At 38.9% G+C, this 17,459-nt stretch overlaps 1 protein-coding gene and 1 pseudogene across 20 annotated transcripts in view; both read right to left on the bottom strand.

The window, feature by feature from the left end:
- The window catches only part of LOC131366964 (protocadherin alpha-C2-like), a 239,726-nt gene that overhangs the window by 98,335 nt on the left and 123,932 nt on the right, over positions 1-17,459 (bottom strand). For 2 of the 20 annotated variants that reach the window (XM_058412037.1, XM_058412060.1), the window contains exon 1: positions 5,968-8,553. The exons of 17 other annotated variants lie outside the window; for them this stretch is intronic. In XM_058412037.1, the coding sequence (XP_058268020.1) occupies positions 5,968-8,412 (2,445 nt within the window). In that variant the 5' untranslated portion in view covers positions 8,413-8,553. Of the gene's footprint in view, positions 1-1,533; positions 4,125-5,967; positions 8,554-17,459 lie in introns of those variants that run through there. One more of the 20 variants, XM_058412038.1, reaches the window with a different exon arrangement.
- Positions 16,120-17,459, bottom strand: part of LOC131366969 (protocadherin beta-16-like) — a 70,546-nt pseudogene continuing 69,206 nt past the window's right edge.

Genomic DNA, 17,459 nt, shown 5'->3' with positions numbered 1-17,459 from the left:
GGTGAAACACTAGTCTGTAAACTAAACAAATCATTGTATGGTTTAAAACAGTCAGGTAGATAATGTTACGTGATTGGCACAGTTACAATGGTTTTGTATAGAATTTAGCTGACCATTGTGTGTACAGTAAACAAACTGAAAAAGAGAAAGTGATAGTAATAATCTGGGTTGACGATCTGATTATTACTGCCAGTAACAATAATTTACTTAATGACATGAAAACAGTCTTGACAGGAAGGTTCAAAATGAAAGATCTGGGAAAACTGACATGTTTTCAGGATTGATTTTCATCAGAATGAGAGGTACATTTCAAAGGTTCTAGAAAGATTCAATGTGTCAGAGTGTAAACCCAGGTCAACACCATATGAGCAAAAGTTGGATCACAATGGTGATTGTGACCCTGTTGATCCTAAAAGATATCATGAAGCAGTAGGTAGTTTGATTTATCTGACAACACGTACCAGACCTGATCTAAATTGGATTGTCAGTAATCTCAGTACTTCGGTACTGAGTACTAGTACAGTACTAGTCGGAACCAAATGAACAATAATGGTCTACAGTTAAACATGTAATGAGATACTTGAAAGGGACAATTGATCATAAACTATGTTACAGGAAAAGTGAAAAAAACTTAAACTTGTTAACCCTAACCCAGCATATAGTGATGCTGATTGGTCTTCCGACACAAATGACAGATAGAATACTGTTTTAGTCTTACTAGAAATGATCCTCTGCTTTCCAGGAAGTCAAAGAATCAACATACCGTTGCTTTATCTACATGTGAAGCAGAGTAAATGGAACTGGCCATCTTGTACAGTTGTTGAACAGCATAGAAAATGACTGTCAATACACACCAGTAAAATCTTTGAGGATAATCAAGGTGTTATTGCTCTATCGAAAAACCCAGTGTGTTGACAAAGATGTAAACATGTTGATGTAAGGTATCATTTCATTCAAACAGTATTCAGTGATGGCAAAGTGACAATTAAGTATTGTCCAAATGAAGAAATAGTTGCTGATGTTATAACTAAACCAGTGACAAAGTTTAAACTAGAAAAGTTTCAGAGGTTCACGTTTGATATGTAAAACAAAAACAAGAAGAATGCTAAAATGTATCAGTTTGTAATGTTGTTTTATTTGTATAGTGGTATATAGTATGAGAGCAAGTGGGGGTGATTTGTAATAGTTGTGCCCTCATACTGATCATGTCATGTGTCTTATTAATATAATTGGAAGTATGCAAAATTAAAATTTCCGGTTCCGGTTCAACAATTCCCTAATGGTGTGCACGTTATCAAACGCTGAAATGGCTTCACCAACGGAGTTTTATGGTCTAATCGACAACACAATTAAACTGCCTTTAGTTAAACACTCTTGTACTATTTCACTTCCACTGATTCTGATTTTGACTGCCTTAGTTTCTACTTAGTTTTTTTTTAAATGATTAGATAAAAGCTAAATATGAAAATGATTTTTTATTACATATTTAATATGAACGTTTACAGGCAATCGAATAAAGTATTATTTCCTTACCACTTCTGGTGAGTCTAGGTCTTGCTGGAATGCCTTTTCTCTCATCGCGCGCTGCATAGTTTCCGTAAAACTCGGGTCCATCACTAAAACACTCTGTCCTCCGAGTGTAGAATATTTACAGTCACTCTTCCTCGAGTCAGTCGTCATACAAGCATCATAATTATACATGTGCGGCAGAGTTCCAGTAACTCCTGTGTCTGTGTAACCGGGTGGGTAGTACGGAATAACTGGGAGATTTGACTGATAGAAGATGCGCGATTGTCTCCACCTGTAGATCTTTACTGATATTATAACTACTACAGTCGTGATGAAAAGGAAAGAAACAGCAGCTAATGCTAAAACTAAATAAAAGGTAAGGTCATCATTATATTGTTTTGTGTGCGTAAAGTCTGTGAACTCTGAGAGCACTTCAGGGAAAGTGTCTGCTACAGCTACATTGATGTTCACTACAGCTGAGCGAGATGGCTGTCCGTTATCCTCCACAACTACAGTGAGCTTTTGTTTTACAGCATCTTTATCAGTGACCTGACGCACAGTTCGTATCTCTCCATTCTGCGCTCCCACTTCAAACAGCGCCCTGTCTGTGGCTTTCTGGAGTTTGTAGGAGAGCCAGGCATTCTGTCCAGAGTCCACATCAACAGCCACCACTTTAGTGACCAGATAACCCACATCTGCTGAACGAGGCACGATCTCAGCCACCACAGAGCCACCGGTGTGTACTGGATAGAGAACCTGAGGAGCGTTGTCGTTCTGATCTTGCACGATGATCGTCACTGTGACTTCAGAACTTAAAGGAGGCGACCCGCCGTCTCGGGCTGTCACGTTAAAGCTGAAACTTTTCATTTGTTCATAATCGTAGGGCTTGATTGCATGTATAACCCCGCTCTCTGAATTCACTGAGACTAATGAACTCACTGCGTTGCCCTGTAAATTATTATCCTCCAAAAAATAAGAGAGTCTCGCATTTGGGCCCCAGTCAGCATCGCTCGCTTTTACTGTCAGCACAGTCACACCCGGTAAATTGTTTTCAATAACGAATGTTTTATACCCCTCAGAACTGAATACGGGTGGATTATCATTCACGTCGGAAATCCTCACGTTTAGCGTTTTGTTATTCTGTCGTGCAGGACTTCCTTGATCTGAAACTAGAATGGTGATGTTGTATTCAGCAATGTTTTCTCGATCCAGCGTATCATCTGTAGTTAATGCATAATAATCAGAAAGCGTGGATTCTATTTTAAACGGAATGTTTTCGTTTATTTTGCACTGCACGAGCCCATTTTGACCGGAATCTGCGTCTTCTGCATTAATTACAGCCACAGTTGTTCCAACTGGAGAATTTTCTGCAATGATATTTAAAAATGACATAAGCTGTATGGACGGAGAGTTATCATTTTCATCAATAACTTCTATAATTACTTTACAGGTATCCGTTAAGCCCCATTTATCCATGGCATTGATATTTAGTTGATACAATTTTTCACTCTCGAAGTCTAAGCCTTGTAAAGTTGTAATCGCGCCTGTTTCCGTGTTTATGTCAAAAACCTTCCTAGCTTCTACACTAGCTTGAGCAATAGAATATGAGACGAAACCATTTATTCCTTCATCAGCATCAGTGGCACTTACTGCAGTCACGACTGTACCAGCTGGAGAATTTTCCTTCACTTCCGCTTTATAAACTGATTGTTTACAAACAGGTGCATTGTCATTTGCATCTAATACCGAAATATGAATTTGCATTGTGCCTGATTTTTTTGGTGATCCACCGTCATATGCAGTGAGAGCTAATTTTAGCTCATCGCGTTCTTCTCTGTCCAGTTCACGGTTTAAAATAATTTCGACATATTTTTGCCCATCAGCCTGATCATATATTTCAAGCTTGAAATGCTCGGTCTGACTGAGAGAATAGCTTTCAATACCATTTACACCGACGTCCAAATCTATAGCGCTGTCTAAATGAAAACGTTTTCCAGATGCTGTGTTCTCGCTAATTTGTAAATTGACGGCACCTTTGGGAAATTTTGGTGCATTGTCATTTATATCTTGAACCTCCACAGTGACCCGATGCAGTTCTATGGGGTTTTCCATGATCAGATCAAAGCTGAAGCTACAGGGCGTTGTTTGCTTGCAGAGCTCCTCTCGGTCTATCCTCTCCTTTACTACTAGGGTGCCTTTGTCTCTGCTCAGTTCGACATATTGCCGGCCGCCCTTTGTTACAACCCGAGCTTTTCCAGAAATGAGTCTACTTATCTCTATTCCCAAATCGTTGGCAATGTTTCCTACAAATGATCCCTCTGGAGTCTCCTCCGGGACTGAATATCGCGCTTGACAAAAGACGACGTCCATCCCGTACACATAGAAAATAAAAATAACTGTCTGCCATTTTAGCTGCGTTGTAGTCATCCGACGATGCCGAGAAACGACACACGAGCGCAAATAATCCATACTGATAGTGACGTTATTCTCTGATCATTGTTAAAACACAAATATTTAAATTTAAATCTTAATGTAACTAAAAAAATAAGAATCTGATGCAGTCTGCTCTTATAGGAGCAGCAAAAAGAAATCGTTCTTCCCTCACTAACAAATCCTTCAGTAGGAGGGATTCTGGGTGGTTTTCAGCTCCATACACGAATCTTGTCCAATAGCGGCCCTTAGAGTGGAAATGCTGAAAATGCGCTTGCATGGAACAGCCACAGGCCCTAGTTCCATAAACTAAACCCCAAATAATCAAAATAGACTGAGAAAAACCTGTCATGGCATGAATTGTAAGAATAATCTGCCTGAATGAACATGAACCAGCTAAAATACGCCACAACAAATAACTTTTAAATAACATTATAATTGAACAAGAATTGAAACTATCCCCACATCAACGCGGATTCACTCTGAATATTTCCTGACTGAATAGTAAATGCATTTCATCTTTAATTTTAACAATTCACACTGACTATTCAAAAATTTCATAGACCTATATCTCTGTTGTGTGCAGAAAATTATCCAGGAGAGCACATGGGAAGTAAGACTGGAGCTCAGTCAGCACCACAGAGATGAACAGCGCTAGACGAAAATATTTTAACTCTTTGTGCGCAAAACGAGAAATTCCTTTTATCCTTCTAGTTAAATACCCTCATAAGCATTACTGAAGGCACTTTATGAAGACACTACTATTGTTTATCTTAAGTGTATGTTTTTAAAATCTCAAACTCATACTCTTCATGCACAACAAACGATGCCACAGGGTATAGGAAGTCATTAGAATGGACCATAACATCTTAAATAAAGATAGAACTGCGTGAACGGTTCATCTTGAGATTGTTTTTAAGATCGATTTTACATATGAATATCAGTCATTTATTTTAATTCAGTATCCAATTCTAATGCAAACTTATGTTAAGCATCAAAAAACACTGATCTGTTCAAGAGCATTTACAAGGCACAGCACGAAGGAAATAAATGAAATAAAAATTCAATATGGAACGAGTGTATTGCTGTTTTATGGGGTTCCCAAACCTTTCAATTCCATGACCCACCTAGACAAATACAATCAATCTCAAAACCAACCATAATATTTTTTAAAATGGAAATATGGGGAAAAAACGCATCCTGGTGTAGTAGAGAAAAGTTTTTATTTTCTTTGTAGTATGAATGCAATATTCAGTTGATTGCAATACCAAACGGATTATAAGAAAAACAGAGAAGATATTATAACCATTCAAATGTCAAAACTGCAGCCTAATAGGTAAAGATTGTTTAATACCTGAGTACTGAGTTCTAATCATTTACAAATACATTTAATACAAATTTCAAGAACTGAAAAATTGTGTTTAAAAACTACAAGCTTAAGAATGTAGAAGGGAAATGTATTAGTGCTTATTTATTAGTAATTATTTGTGATTTGATATGCAGCTAGAAATGGGGCTCGCGGGGGTTTTTCTGACTGTACCTTTGATCAGTTTTTGCTGACGGAAATAGTCTTCAAAATTTTTTTAGAAGAAAATACGATCGCCCTTTGTTGGCATATGCAGAATGTTTTGTTGTGAGGTGCTGTTTACGTTTTGAGGGTTTCATGCTAGCACTCGCCAACTTTTCTAAGTATAAAATAAATTAAGGGACTTCCTCATTCTCTGGGCCTCTTTCAGCAATAAAACCAAGATAAAGGAAGGACTGGTCATATTTCCTGTGTAACGCAATCCACAGTTTGAAAACCTCTGGTCAAAGCGACAACACAATTAAAGCGTTTTCAATGAAATACTCATCTATGTCACTTCCGATGTTTCTGATTTTTTCTGCCTTCGTTTGAGCTTTGTTTCTAAAACACGTAGATAGGAGCTGAATAGGAAATATGAAAAATCTAAATGCAGTTTATTGCTATTTCATGACACATTTCATGTGAATACTGACATGCAATCGATTAAAAGGTTATTTCCTTACCAATTCCGGTGAGTCTAGGTCTTGCTGGAATGCCTTTTCTCTCATCGCGCGCTGCATGGTATCTGTAAAACTCGGGTCCATCACTAAAACACTCTGTCCTCCGAGTGTAGAATATTTACAGTCACTCTTCCTTGAGTCAGTCGTCATACAAGCATCATAATTATACATGTGCGGCAGAGTTCCAGTAACTCCTGTGTCTGTGTAACCGGGTGGATAGTACGGAATAACTGGGAGATTGGACTGATAGAAGATGCGCGATTGTCTCCACTTGTAGATCTTTACTGATATTATAACTACTAAAGTCGTGATGAAAAGGAAAGAGACAGCAGCTAATGCTAAAACTAAATAAAAGGTAAGGTCATCATTATATTGTTTTGTCTGTGTGAAGTCTGTGAACTCTGAGAGCACTTCAGGGAAAGTGTCCGCTACAGCTACATTGATGTTCACTACAGCTGAGCGAGATGGCTGTCCGTTATCCTCCACTACTACAGTCAGCTTTTGTTTCAGAGCATCTTTATCAGTGACCTGACGCACAGTTCGTATCTCTCCATTCTGCGCTCCCACTTCAAACAATGCCCTGTCTGTTGCTTTCTGGAGTTTGTAGGAGAGCCAGGCATTCTGTCCAGAGTCCACATCAACAGCCACCACTTTAGTGACAAGATAACCCACATCTGCTGAACGAGACACGATCTCAGCCACCACAGAGCCACCAGTCTGTACTGGATAGAGAACCTGAGGAGCGTTGTCGTTCTGATCTTGAACGATGATCGTCACTGTGACTTCAGAACATAAAGGAGGCGACCCGCCGTCTCGGGCTGTCACGTTAAAGCTGAAACTTTTCATTTGCTCATAATCGTAGGCCTTGATTGCATGTATAACCCCGCTCTCTGAATTCACTGAGACTAAAGAACTCACCGGGTTGCCATGTATATTAATATCCTCCAAAAAATAAGAAACTCGCGCATTTGGGCCCCAGTCAGCATCGCTCGCCTTTACTGTCAGCACAGCCGAACCCGGAGAGTTGTTTTCAATAACGAATGTTTTATACTCCTCAGAACTGAACACGGGTGGATTATCATTCACATCGGAAATCTTAACATTTAGCGTTTTGCTATTGTGCCGTGCAGGACTTCCTTGATCTGAAACTAGAATGGTGATGTTGTATTCAGGAATATTTTCTCGATCGAGAGTTTCATCTGTAGTTAATGCATAATAATCAGAAAGCGATGATTCTATTTTAAACGGAATGTTTTCGTTTATTTTACACTGCACGAGCCCATTTTGACCGGAATCTGCGTCTTCTGCATTAATTACAGCCACGGTTGTTCCGATTGGAGAATTTTCTGCAATGACGTTTGAAAATGACATAAGCTGTATGGATGGAGAGTTATCATTTTCATCAAAAACTTCTATAATTATTTTACACGTATCTTTTAGACCTCCTTTATCAGTTGCCTTAATATTTAATTGATAAGATTTTTCACTCTCGAAGTCTAAGCCTTGTAAAGTTGTAATCGCGCCTGTTTCCGTGTTTATGTCAAAAACCTTCCTGGCTTCTTCACTAGCCTGAGCAATAGAATATGACACGAAACCATTTATTCCTTCATCAGCATCAGTGGCACTTACTGCAGTCACAACTGTGCCAGCTGGAGAATTTTCTCTAACTTCCGCTTTATAAACTGATTGTTTACACACAGGGGCATTGTCATTTGCATCTAATACAGAAATATGAATTTGCATTGTGCCTGATTTTTTCGGTGATCCTCCGTCATATGCAGTCAGAACTAATTTTAGCTCATCGCGTTCTTCTCTGTCTAGTTCTCGCTGCAGAACCATTTCTACATCTTTGCTGCCGTCAGCATCATTATTTATTTTCAATCTGAAATGATCAGTAGGACTGAGAGAATAGCTTTCAATACCATTTACTCCGACGTCCATGTCTACAGCGCTATCTAAGTGAAATTGCGTCCTAGTTTCGGTGTTCTCGCTAATTTGTAAATTCACAGTACCTTTAGGAAATTTTGGTGCATTGTCATTTATATCTTGAACCTCCACAGTGACCCGATGCAGTTCTATGGGGTTTTCCATGATTAGATCAAAGCTGAAGCTGCAGGGCGTTGTTTGCTTGCAGAGCTCCTCTCGATCTATCCTCTCCTTTACTACGAGGGTGCCTTTGTCTCTGCTAAGTTCGACATATTGCCGGCCGCCCTTTGTTACAACCCGAGCATTTCCAGAAATAAGTCTACTTATCTCTATTCCCAAATCGTTGGCGATGTTTCCTACAAATGATCCCTCTGGAGTCTCCTCCGGGACTGAATATCGCGCTTGACAATAGACGACGTCCATCCCATACACACAGAAAATAAAAAACACTGTCTGCCATTTTTGATGCGTTGTAGTCATCCCACGATGCCGAGAAACGACACACGAGCACAAACGTATCATGCTGATAGTGGCGTTATTCTCTGATCATTGTTAAAACACAAATGCTCAATTTTAAATCTTCATGTAAATAAAAAATCAGAATCTGACGCAGTCTGCTCTTATAGGAGCAGCAAAAAGAAATCGTTCTTCCCTCATTAATAAATACTTCAGTAGGAGGGATTCTGGGTGGTTTTCAGCTCCATTCTACACGAATCTTGTCCAATAGCGGCCCTTAGAGTGGAAATGCTGAAAATGCGCTTGTATGGATCAGTCACAGGCCCACGTGCCTTAGACTAAATCCCAAATAATCGAAACACACTGACAAAAACTTGTCATAGAGTGATTTGTCAGAGTAATCTGCCTGAATAAATCTGAAAAAGCTAAAAAAAAACGCCATACCAAATAGCATTTTCATGACATAAATGAACAAGAAATTAACCCATGTCCCTATCAATGTGGATACACTCTGAATATTTTCTGACTGATGTGTAAATGTAGTTCATCTTTAATTTGAACAACTCACACTGATAAATTAAAAATGTTAAAAACTTGTATCTCTGTTTGTAGAAGATTATCCAGGAGAGCAGAATGGAAGTGAGTAAGACTGGAGCTCAATCAGCACCACAGAGATGAGCAGCGATTGACGAAAATATTAAAAATTGCGCAAAACGAGAAATTCCCTTTATTCTGTTGGTTAAAGACCGTCATGCGCATTACTGAAGGCACTTTATGAAGACATCACTACTGTTTCTCTCATGTGGATGTTTTTAAAAACTCAAACCCACGCACTTTATGCACAACAAACGTTGCCAAATGGTAAATTATGGTCCGCAGAATAAACCTTAACATCTTAATAATAGGTTGAACTGCTTAGGGAATTACTTTGCTTTTTTTAATGAATCGATTATATATAAATATCAGACAATTCTTGTTATTCAGTTTCCAGTTATAACGCAAGCTTATGTTTACCATTAAATAGTAAACACTGAGCTGTGCAGGACCATTTGAAACTCTCAGCAGGAAAAATGAAAAGAAATAACGCCAATAAGGAACACATTGCTGTTTTACGGTCGAATTGACAACACAATTAAACTGTCTATTACAAAGTTACTTCGATTCCACTTCCGCTGATTTAGATTTTGTCTCAGTTTTTACTTAGTTTGTTAAAACGCTTAGACAAATGTTAAATATGAAATTTAAAAAGCTAAAAATGTTTTAATAGATATTTTATTACATATTTCAGATGAACATTTACATGCAGTTGATTAAAGGGGTATTTCCTTACCACTTCCGGTGAGTCTAGGTCTTGCTGGAATGCCTTTTCTCTCATCGCGCGCTGCATAGTTTCTGTAAAACTCGGGTCCATCACTAAAACAGTCTGGCCTCCGAGTGTAGAATATTTACAGTCACTCTTCCTCGAGTCAGTCGTCATACAAGCATCATAATTATACATGTGCGGCAGAGTTCCAGTAACTCCTGTGTCTGCGTAACCGGGTGGATAGTACGGAATAACTGGGAGATTGGACTGATAGAAAATGCGCGATTGTCTCCACCTGTAGATCTTTACTGATATTATAACTACTACAGTAGTGATGAAAAGGAAAGAAACAGCAGCTAATGCTAAAACTAAGTAAAAAGTGAGGTCATCATTATATTGTTTGACGTGTGTAAAGTCTGTGAACTCTGAGAGCACTTCAGGGAAAGTGTCCGCTACAGCTACATTGATGTTCACTACAGCTGAGCGAGATGGCTGTCCGTTATCCTCCACAACTACAGTGAGCTTTTGTTTCACAGTATCTTTATCAGTGACCTGACGCACAGTTCGTATCTCTCCATTCTGCGCTCCCACTTCAAACAGCGCCCTGTCTGTGGCTTTCTGGAGTTTGTAGGAGAGCCAGGCATTCTGTCCAGAGTCCACATCAACAGCCACCACTTTAGTGACAAGATAACCCACATCTGCTGAACGAGGCACGATCTCAGCCACCACAGAGCCACCAGTCTGTACTGGATAGAGAACCTGAGGAGCGTTGTCGTTCTGATCTTGAACGATGATCGTCACTGTGACTTCAGAACTTAAAGGAGGCGACCCTCCGTCTCGGGCTGTCACGTTAAAGCTGAAACTTTTCATTTGCTCATAATCGTAGGGCTTGATTGCATGTATAACCCCGCTCTCTGAATTCACTGAGACTAAAGAACTCACCGGGTGGCCATGTATATTATTATCCTCCAAAAAATAAGAAAGTTGCGCATTTGGGCCCCAGTCAGCATCGCTCGCTTTTATTGTCAGCACAGCCAAACCCGGAGAGTTGTTTTCAACAACGAATGTTTTATACTCCTCAGATCTGAACACGGGTGGATTATCATTCACGTCGGAAATCGTAACATTTAGCGTTTTGCTATTGTGCCGTGCAGGACTTCCTTGATCGGATACTAGAATGGAGATGTTGTATTCAGCAATGTTTTCTCGATCGAGCGTATCATCTGTAGTTACTGCATAATAATCAGAAAGCGTGGATTCTATTTTAAACGGAATATTTTCGTTTATTTTGCACTGCACGAGCCCATTTTGACCGGAATCTGCGTCATCTACATTAATTACAGCCACGGTTGTTCCGATTGGAGAATTTTCTGCAATGACTTTTGAAAATGACATAAGCTGTATGGATGGAGAGTTATCATTTTCATCGACAATATCGATAATTACCTTACAGGTATCTGCCAAGCCCCATTTATCCATCGCTTTAACATTTATTTGATAACTTTTTTCAGTCTCGTAATCTGATCCCCTTAATGTAGTAATATGTCCGGTTGACGAGTGTATTTGAAAAACATTTCCGACTTCTTCACTAGCCTGAGCAATAGAATATGAGACTAGACCATTTATTCCTTCATCAGCATCAGTAGCAATTACTGCAGTCACGACTGTACCAGCTGGAGAATTTTCCTTTAGTTCCGCTTTATAAACTAATTGTTTACACACAGGGGCATTATCATTTGCATCTAATACAGAAATATGAATTTGCATTGTGCCTGATTTTTTTGGTGATCCTCCGTCATATGCAGTCAGAACCAATTTTAGCTCATCGCGTTCTTCTCGATCCAGTTCTTTCTGCAAAACCATTTCTACATGTTTGATGCCATCACTCTCATCATTTATTTCCAACTTTAAATGATCGGTCTGACTGAGAGAATAGCTTTCAATACCATTTACACCGACGTCCATGTCTACAGCTCTGTATAATGGAAAGCGAGTCCCAGGTTCTGTGCTCTCGCTAATTTGTAAATTGACAATGCCTTTGGGGAATTTTGGGGCATTGTCATTTATATCTTGAACCTCCACAGTGACCCGATGCAGTTCTATGGGGTTTTCCATGATCAGATCAAAGCTGAAGCTGCAGGGCGTTGTTTGCTTGCAGAGCTCCTCTCGGTCTATCCTCTCCTTTACTACGAGGGTGCCTTTGTCTCTGCTCAGTTCGACATATTGCCGGCCGCCTTTTGTTACAACCCGAGCATTTCCAGAAATAAGTCTACTTATCTCCATTCCCAAATCGTTGACGATGTTTCCTACAAATGATCCCTCTGGAGTCTCCTCCGGGACTGAATATCGCGCTTGACAATAGACGACGTCCATCCCGTAAACACAGAAAATAAAAAACACAGTCTGCCATTTTTGGTGCCTTTTAGTCATCCGACGATGCCGAGAAACAACACACGAGCGCAAATAAACCATACTGATAGTGACGTTATTCTCTGATCATTGTTAAAATACAAATGTTTGAATTTAAATCTTCATATACCCCAAAAATTCAGAATCTGACGCAGTCTATCCTCATAGCAGCAGCAAAAAAATCGTTCTTTCCTCATTAATAAAACATTCAGTAGGAGGGATTCTGTGTGGTTTTCGTCTCCATTCTACACGATTCTTGTCCAATAGCGGCCCTTAGAGTGGAAATGCTGAAAATGCACTGGTATGGATCAGTCACAGGCCCATGTGCCTTAGACTAAATCCCAAATAATCAAAACACACTGAGAAAAACGTGTTATAGCGTGATTTGTCAGAATAATGCTAAATAAATCCTGAATGAATTTGAACAAGCTAAAATACGCCAGGCCAAATAACAGCTTCATAACATTCTAAATGAACAAGAAATTAACCCATGCCCAAATCAACGTGGATGCAATCTGAATATTTCCTGAGTATTTCATAATTTCTAAGTATTTCATCTTTAATTTAACAACTCACACTGACAATTCAAAAATTTCAATTACCTATATCTATAATATTATTCAGGAAAGCAAAATGGAAGTGAGTAAGACTGAAGCTCATTCAGCACTACAGAGACGAACAGCGATAGACTAAACTATTAAAACAGTATTTGTGCGCAAAACGAGAGATTCTTTTTATCCTGTTAGTTAAAGACGCTCATGCACATTACTGAAGGCACTTTGTGAAGACACTACTATTGTTTATCTTAAGTGCATATTTTTTGAATCTCAATCACATGCTCTTCATGCGCAATAAACGATTCCAAGCGGTAAAAATGTCAGTAGAAGGTACATTGACATCTTAAAAAAAGATTGACTGCGTGAATGGGTCATCTGAAATTGTTTTTAAAATTGATATTATGTATAAATATCAGTCATTTCTTGTAATTCAGTATCCATTTCAATGCAGACTTATTTTGAGCATCAAATAAACACTGAACTATTCAAGAGCATTTACAACGCTCGGCAAGAAGAGAACAAACGAAATAAAAATGCAGTATGGACCGAGTTTATTTCTGTTTTATGGTTTAAGCGACAACACAATTAAACTGTCTTATATTAAACAATCTTCTATATTTTACTGCCGCTGATTCTGATATTGACTGCCTTCGTTTCTAAAACACGTAGATAAAAGCTAAACATGAAATAGTAAAAATCTAATTACAGTTTATTGCTGTTTCAGGACATATTTCATATGAACGTTTGCATGCAATCGATTAAAAGGTTATTTCCTTACCACTTCCGGTGAGTCTAGGTCTTGCTGGAATGCCTTTTCTCTCATCGCGCGCTGCATAGTTTCTGTGAAACTCGGGTCCATCACTAAAACACTCTGTCCTCCGAGTGTAGAATATTTACAGTCACTCTTCCTTGAGTCAGTCGTCAGACAAGCATCATAATTATACATGTGCGGCAGAGTTCCAGTAACTCCTGTATCTGTGTAACCGGGTGGATAGTACGGAATAACTGGGAGATTGGACTGATAGAAGATGCGCGATTGTCTCCACCTGTAGATCTTTACTGATATTATAACTACTACAGTAGTGATGAAAAGGAAAGAAACAGCAGCTAATGCTAAAACTAAATAAAAGGTGAGGTCATCATTATATTGTTTTGTGTGCGTAAAGTCTGTGAACTCTGAGAGCACTTCAGGGAAAGTGTCCGTTACAGCTACATTGATGTTCACTACAGCTGAGCGAGATGGCTGTCCGTTATCCTCCACAACTACAGTCAGCTTTTGTTTCACAGTATCTTTATCAGTGACCTGACGCACAGTTCGTATCTCTCCATTCTGCGCTCCTACTTCAAACAGCGCCCTGTCTGTGGCTTTCTGGAGTTTGTAGGAGAGCCAGGCATTCTGTCCAGAGTCCACATCAACAGCCACCACTTTAGTGACCAGATAACCCACATCTGCTGAACGAGGCACGATCTCAGCCACCACAGAGCCACCGGTTTGTACTGGGTAGAGAACCTGAGGAGCGTTGTCGTTCTGATCTTGAACGATGATCGTCACTGTGACTTCAGAACTTAAAGGAGGCGACCCTCCGTCTCGGGCTGTCACGTTAAAGCTGAAACTTTTCATTTGCTCATAATCGTAGGGCTTGATTGCATGTATAACCCCGCTCTCTGAATTCACTGAGACTAAAGAATTCACCGGGTTGCCAAGTATATTATTATCCTCCAAAAAAAAGGACAGTCGCCCATTTGGGCCCCAGTCAGCATCGCTCGCTTTTACTGTCAGCACAGCCAAACCCGGAGAGTTGTTTTCAACAACGAATGTTTTGTACTCCTCAGAACTGAATACGGGTGGATTATCATTCACGTCGGAAATCTTAACATTTAGCGTTTTGCTATTGTGCCGTGCAGGACTTCCTTGATCGGATACTAGAATGGAGATGTTGTATTCAGCAATGTTTTCTCGATCGAGACTTTCATCTGTAGTTAATGCATAATAATCAGAAAGCGTTGATTCTATTTTAAACGGAATGTTTTCGTTTATTTTGCACTGCACGAGCCCATTTTGACCGGAATCTGCGTCATCTACATTAATTACAGCCACGGTTGTTCCAACTGGAGAATTTTCTGCAATGACGTTTGAAAATGACATAAGCTGTATGGAGGGTGAGTTATCATTTTCATCGATAACCTCGATAATTACCTTACAGGTATCTGCCAAGCCCCATTTATCCATCGCTTTAACATTTATTTGATAAATTCTTTTGTTCTCGTAGTCTACAGTATTTATCGTTTTAATAATTCCAGTGTCCGGATTTATGTCAAACACATTTCTAGCTTCTTCGCTAGCTTGAGCAATTGAATATGAGACTAGACCATTTATTCCTTCATCAGCATCAGTAGCACTTACTGCAGTCACGACTGTACCAGCTGGAGAATTTTCCCTCAGTTCTGATTTATAAACTGTTTCTTTACATACGGGTTTATTGTCATTTGCATCTAATACAGAAATATGAATTTGCATTGTGCCTGATTTTTTCGGTGATCCTCCGTCATATGCAGTCAGAACTAATTTTAGCTCATCGCGTTCTTCTCGATCCAGTTCTCGCTGCAAAACCATTTCTACATGTTTTTCTCCATCAGCGTCATTATTTATTTCCAACTTCAAATGATCAGTAGGACTGAGAGAATAGCTGTCAATGCCATTTACACCAACATCAAAGTCTACAGCTCTGTCTAAGGGAAATCGCGCCCCAGGTTCTGTGTTCTCGCTAATTTGTAAATTCACAGTACCTTTAGGAAATTTTGGTGCATTGTCATTTATATCTTGAACCTCCACAGTGACCCGATGCAGTTCTATAGGGTTTTCCATGATCAGATCAAAGCTGAAGCTGCAGGGCGTTGTTTGCTTGCAGAGCTCCTCTCGGTCTATCCTCTCCTTCACTACGAGGGTGCCTTTGTCTCTGCTCAGTTCGACATATTGCCGGCCGCCCTTTGTTACAACCCGAGCTTTTCCGGAAATAAGTCTACTTATCTCTATTCCCAAATCCTTGGCGATGTTTCCTACAAATGATCCCTCTGGAGTTTCCTCCGGTACTGAATATCGCGCTTGACAATACACAAAGTCCATTCCGCAAAAATAGAGCATAATAATCACTGTCAGCCATTTTATTTCCGACATGGCCAACAGAAAAAAGAGCCACAGCGCAAATACAGTAAAGCTTCCTTGAAATAAAACGTTTGTCCTTAATTGAGAATATAGCGCTACGAAAAAGGAACAAGTGTAGATCTGAAGATCTGACCCCGGTTACTGTATTTTTCAGAGAACTCTGTAGTCCAAACATCTGAGCTCGGTGTATTATTTTCACCCGCAGTTCCTACATTCAGCACTTAACCAACAGCGGCACTTAGAGTCGAAAAGCTGAAAACACCTCACGAGGAAGTAATAATAAGAAAATACTGAAGCATAAACTAAATGCAACAAATCAACATAATGATTATTTAAGCGCTGATTATTCAAAACGTGTGCTAATAGCAGCTGAGCGCGAGTTAGACATTTTAATAGAAATTTTAAAACAATGTAATCGTTTTGAAATACTACTGTCAGAACCGCGAATTACATCTTCGAATATCTACAGGTCACAGTTCATTGGAAGATAAATAAACACAATTTATTTAGTGGAAAAAAAATAAATCTACTTTAATATCTGACTAATCCCAGTATGTTTACTGCAAGATACCATTCTGTGTGAAATTTCTTGAAAATTAATGCTTTTATAAATATTTTATGATTTAAAAATTCGAATCACATGATCAGTCCAACTTTTAGATGATTTGGTTCACAAATTAGCAGGATGTCAGCAGTGGAAGTTCTTATGGTGCTCTCTCTCTCATGCATGGGGTGCATTTTACCACACACTGTGGGACTTTGGGTTGAAGAAACTTCTGTTCAGCATCATATCAACAACAAACACATGTTCATTTTTTCATCCTCACATCAATGACATTTTCACAAGTATTATTCCTCAATATAATTATTGCAGAAAACCCTCACTTTGAGTCACCTGTACTGCACAAGGTTTTCTTTATTTCCTTCGTCATGTATGTGTTATCAGAGGATAAATCTATACAAGGTATACTAATGTTATTTTTTCCTGACAATATACAGCTCAATCTTGTATTATCATTTTTTCTATAACTGTGCAACTCTATGTGTGTTTTCCAGTAATAAATGGATAAATAGTATTATTTTGCTGAGGAAGTATATATTTAATACCATTTCCAAAAGGCCCGAAATTTGAATACTGCTAAGACAGAATGTCTAGTTAAAAATGCATTTGTGTACAAAGCCAAAACATTTTGTACTACTGTGAAGAGGTGTACCACTGTAATCCATCACTACCAGTGTAAACAACCTTAGTATATCCATTACAGCTAGAATAAAAGTTTATATGTGACAGTACAGGTAGTATAAATTATTATTGAAAAGTGTTCACAAATGTTTTATGTTAATAATGAAATGTCATATAAATGCTTGTGCGACATGATTAAACAAATCATATTTTCTTTACACTTATAAGCTAATTTGATTTTAGTTCAAAAAAATGTACTAGACAAATAATGATTCACACAACAAAGATTAGTCCTTACCTTGTGAAGCACGAAACAAGCAAGCCAATGAAGCATGGAAAAGAAAAACAGAAAGAAGGGGGGGGGGGGTATTAGTTTCATATTATACATCAATTTTAATGTCTCCTCTTCTACCTTTGCTTCCTGCTCAAGGAATGAACAATAAATAAGTTTAGAGTGAAAAAGAGAAGAAGACAGTTAATAGTAGCTGACTATAAAAT

This window comes from Hemibagrus wyckioides, linkage group LG16 (genome assembly GCF_019097595.1).
Source record: "Hemibagrus wyckioides isolate EC202008001 linkage group LG16, SWU_Hwy_1.0, whole genome shotgun sequence".
NCBI lineage: Eukaryota > Metazoa > Chordata > Actinopteri > Siluriformes > Bagridae > Hemibagrus > Hemibagrus wyckioides.
This window is presented reverse-complemented; position numbering and strand designations above follow the sequence as displayed.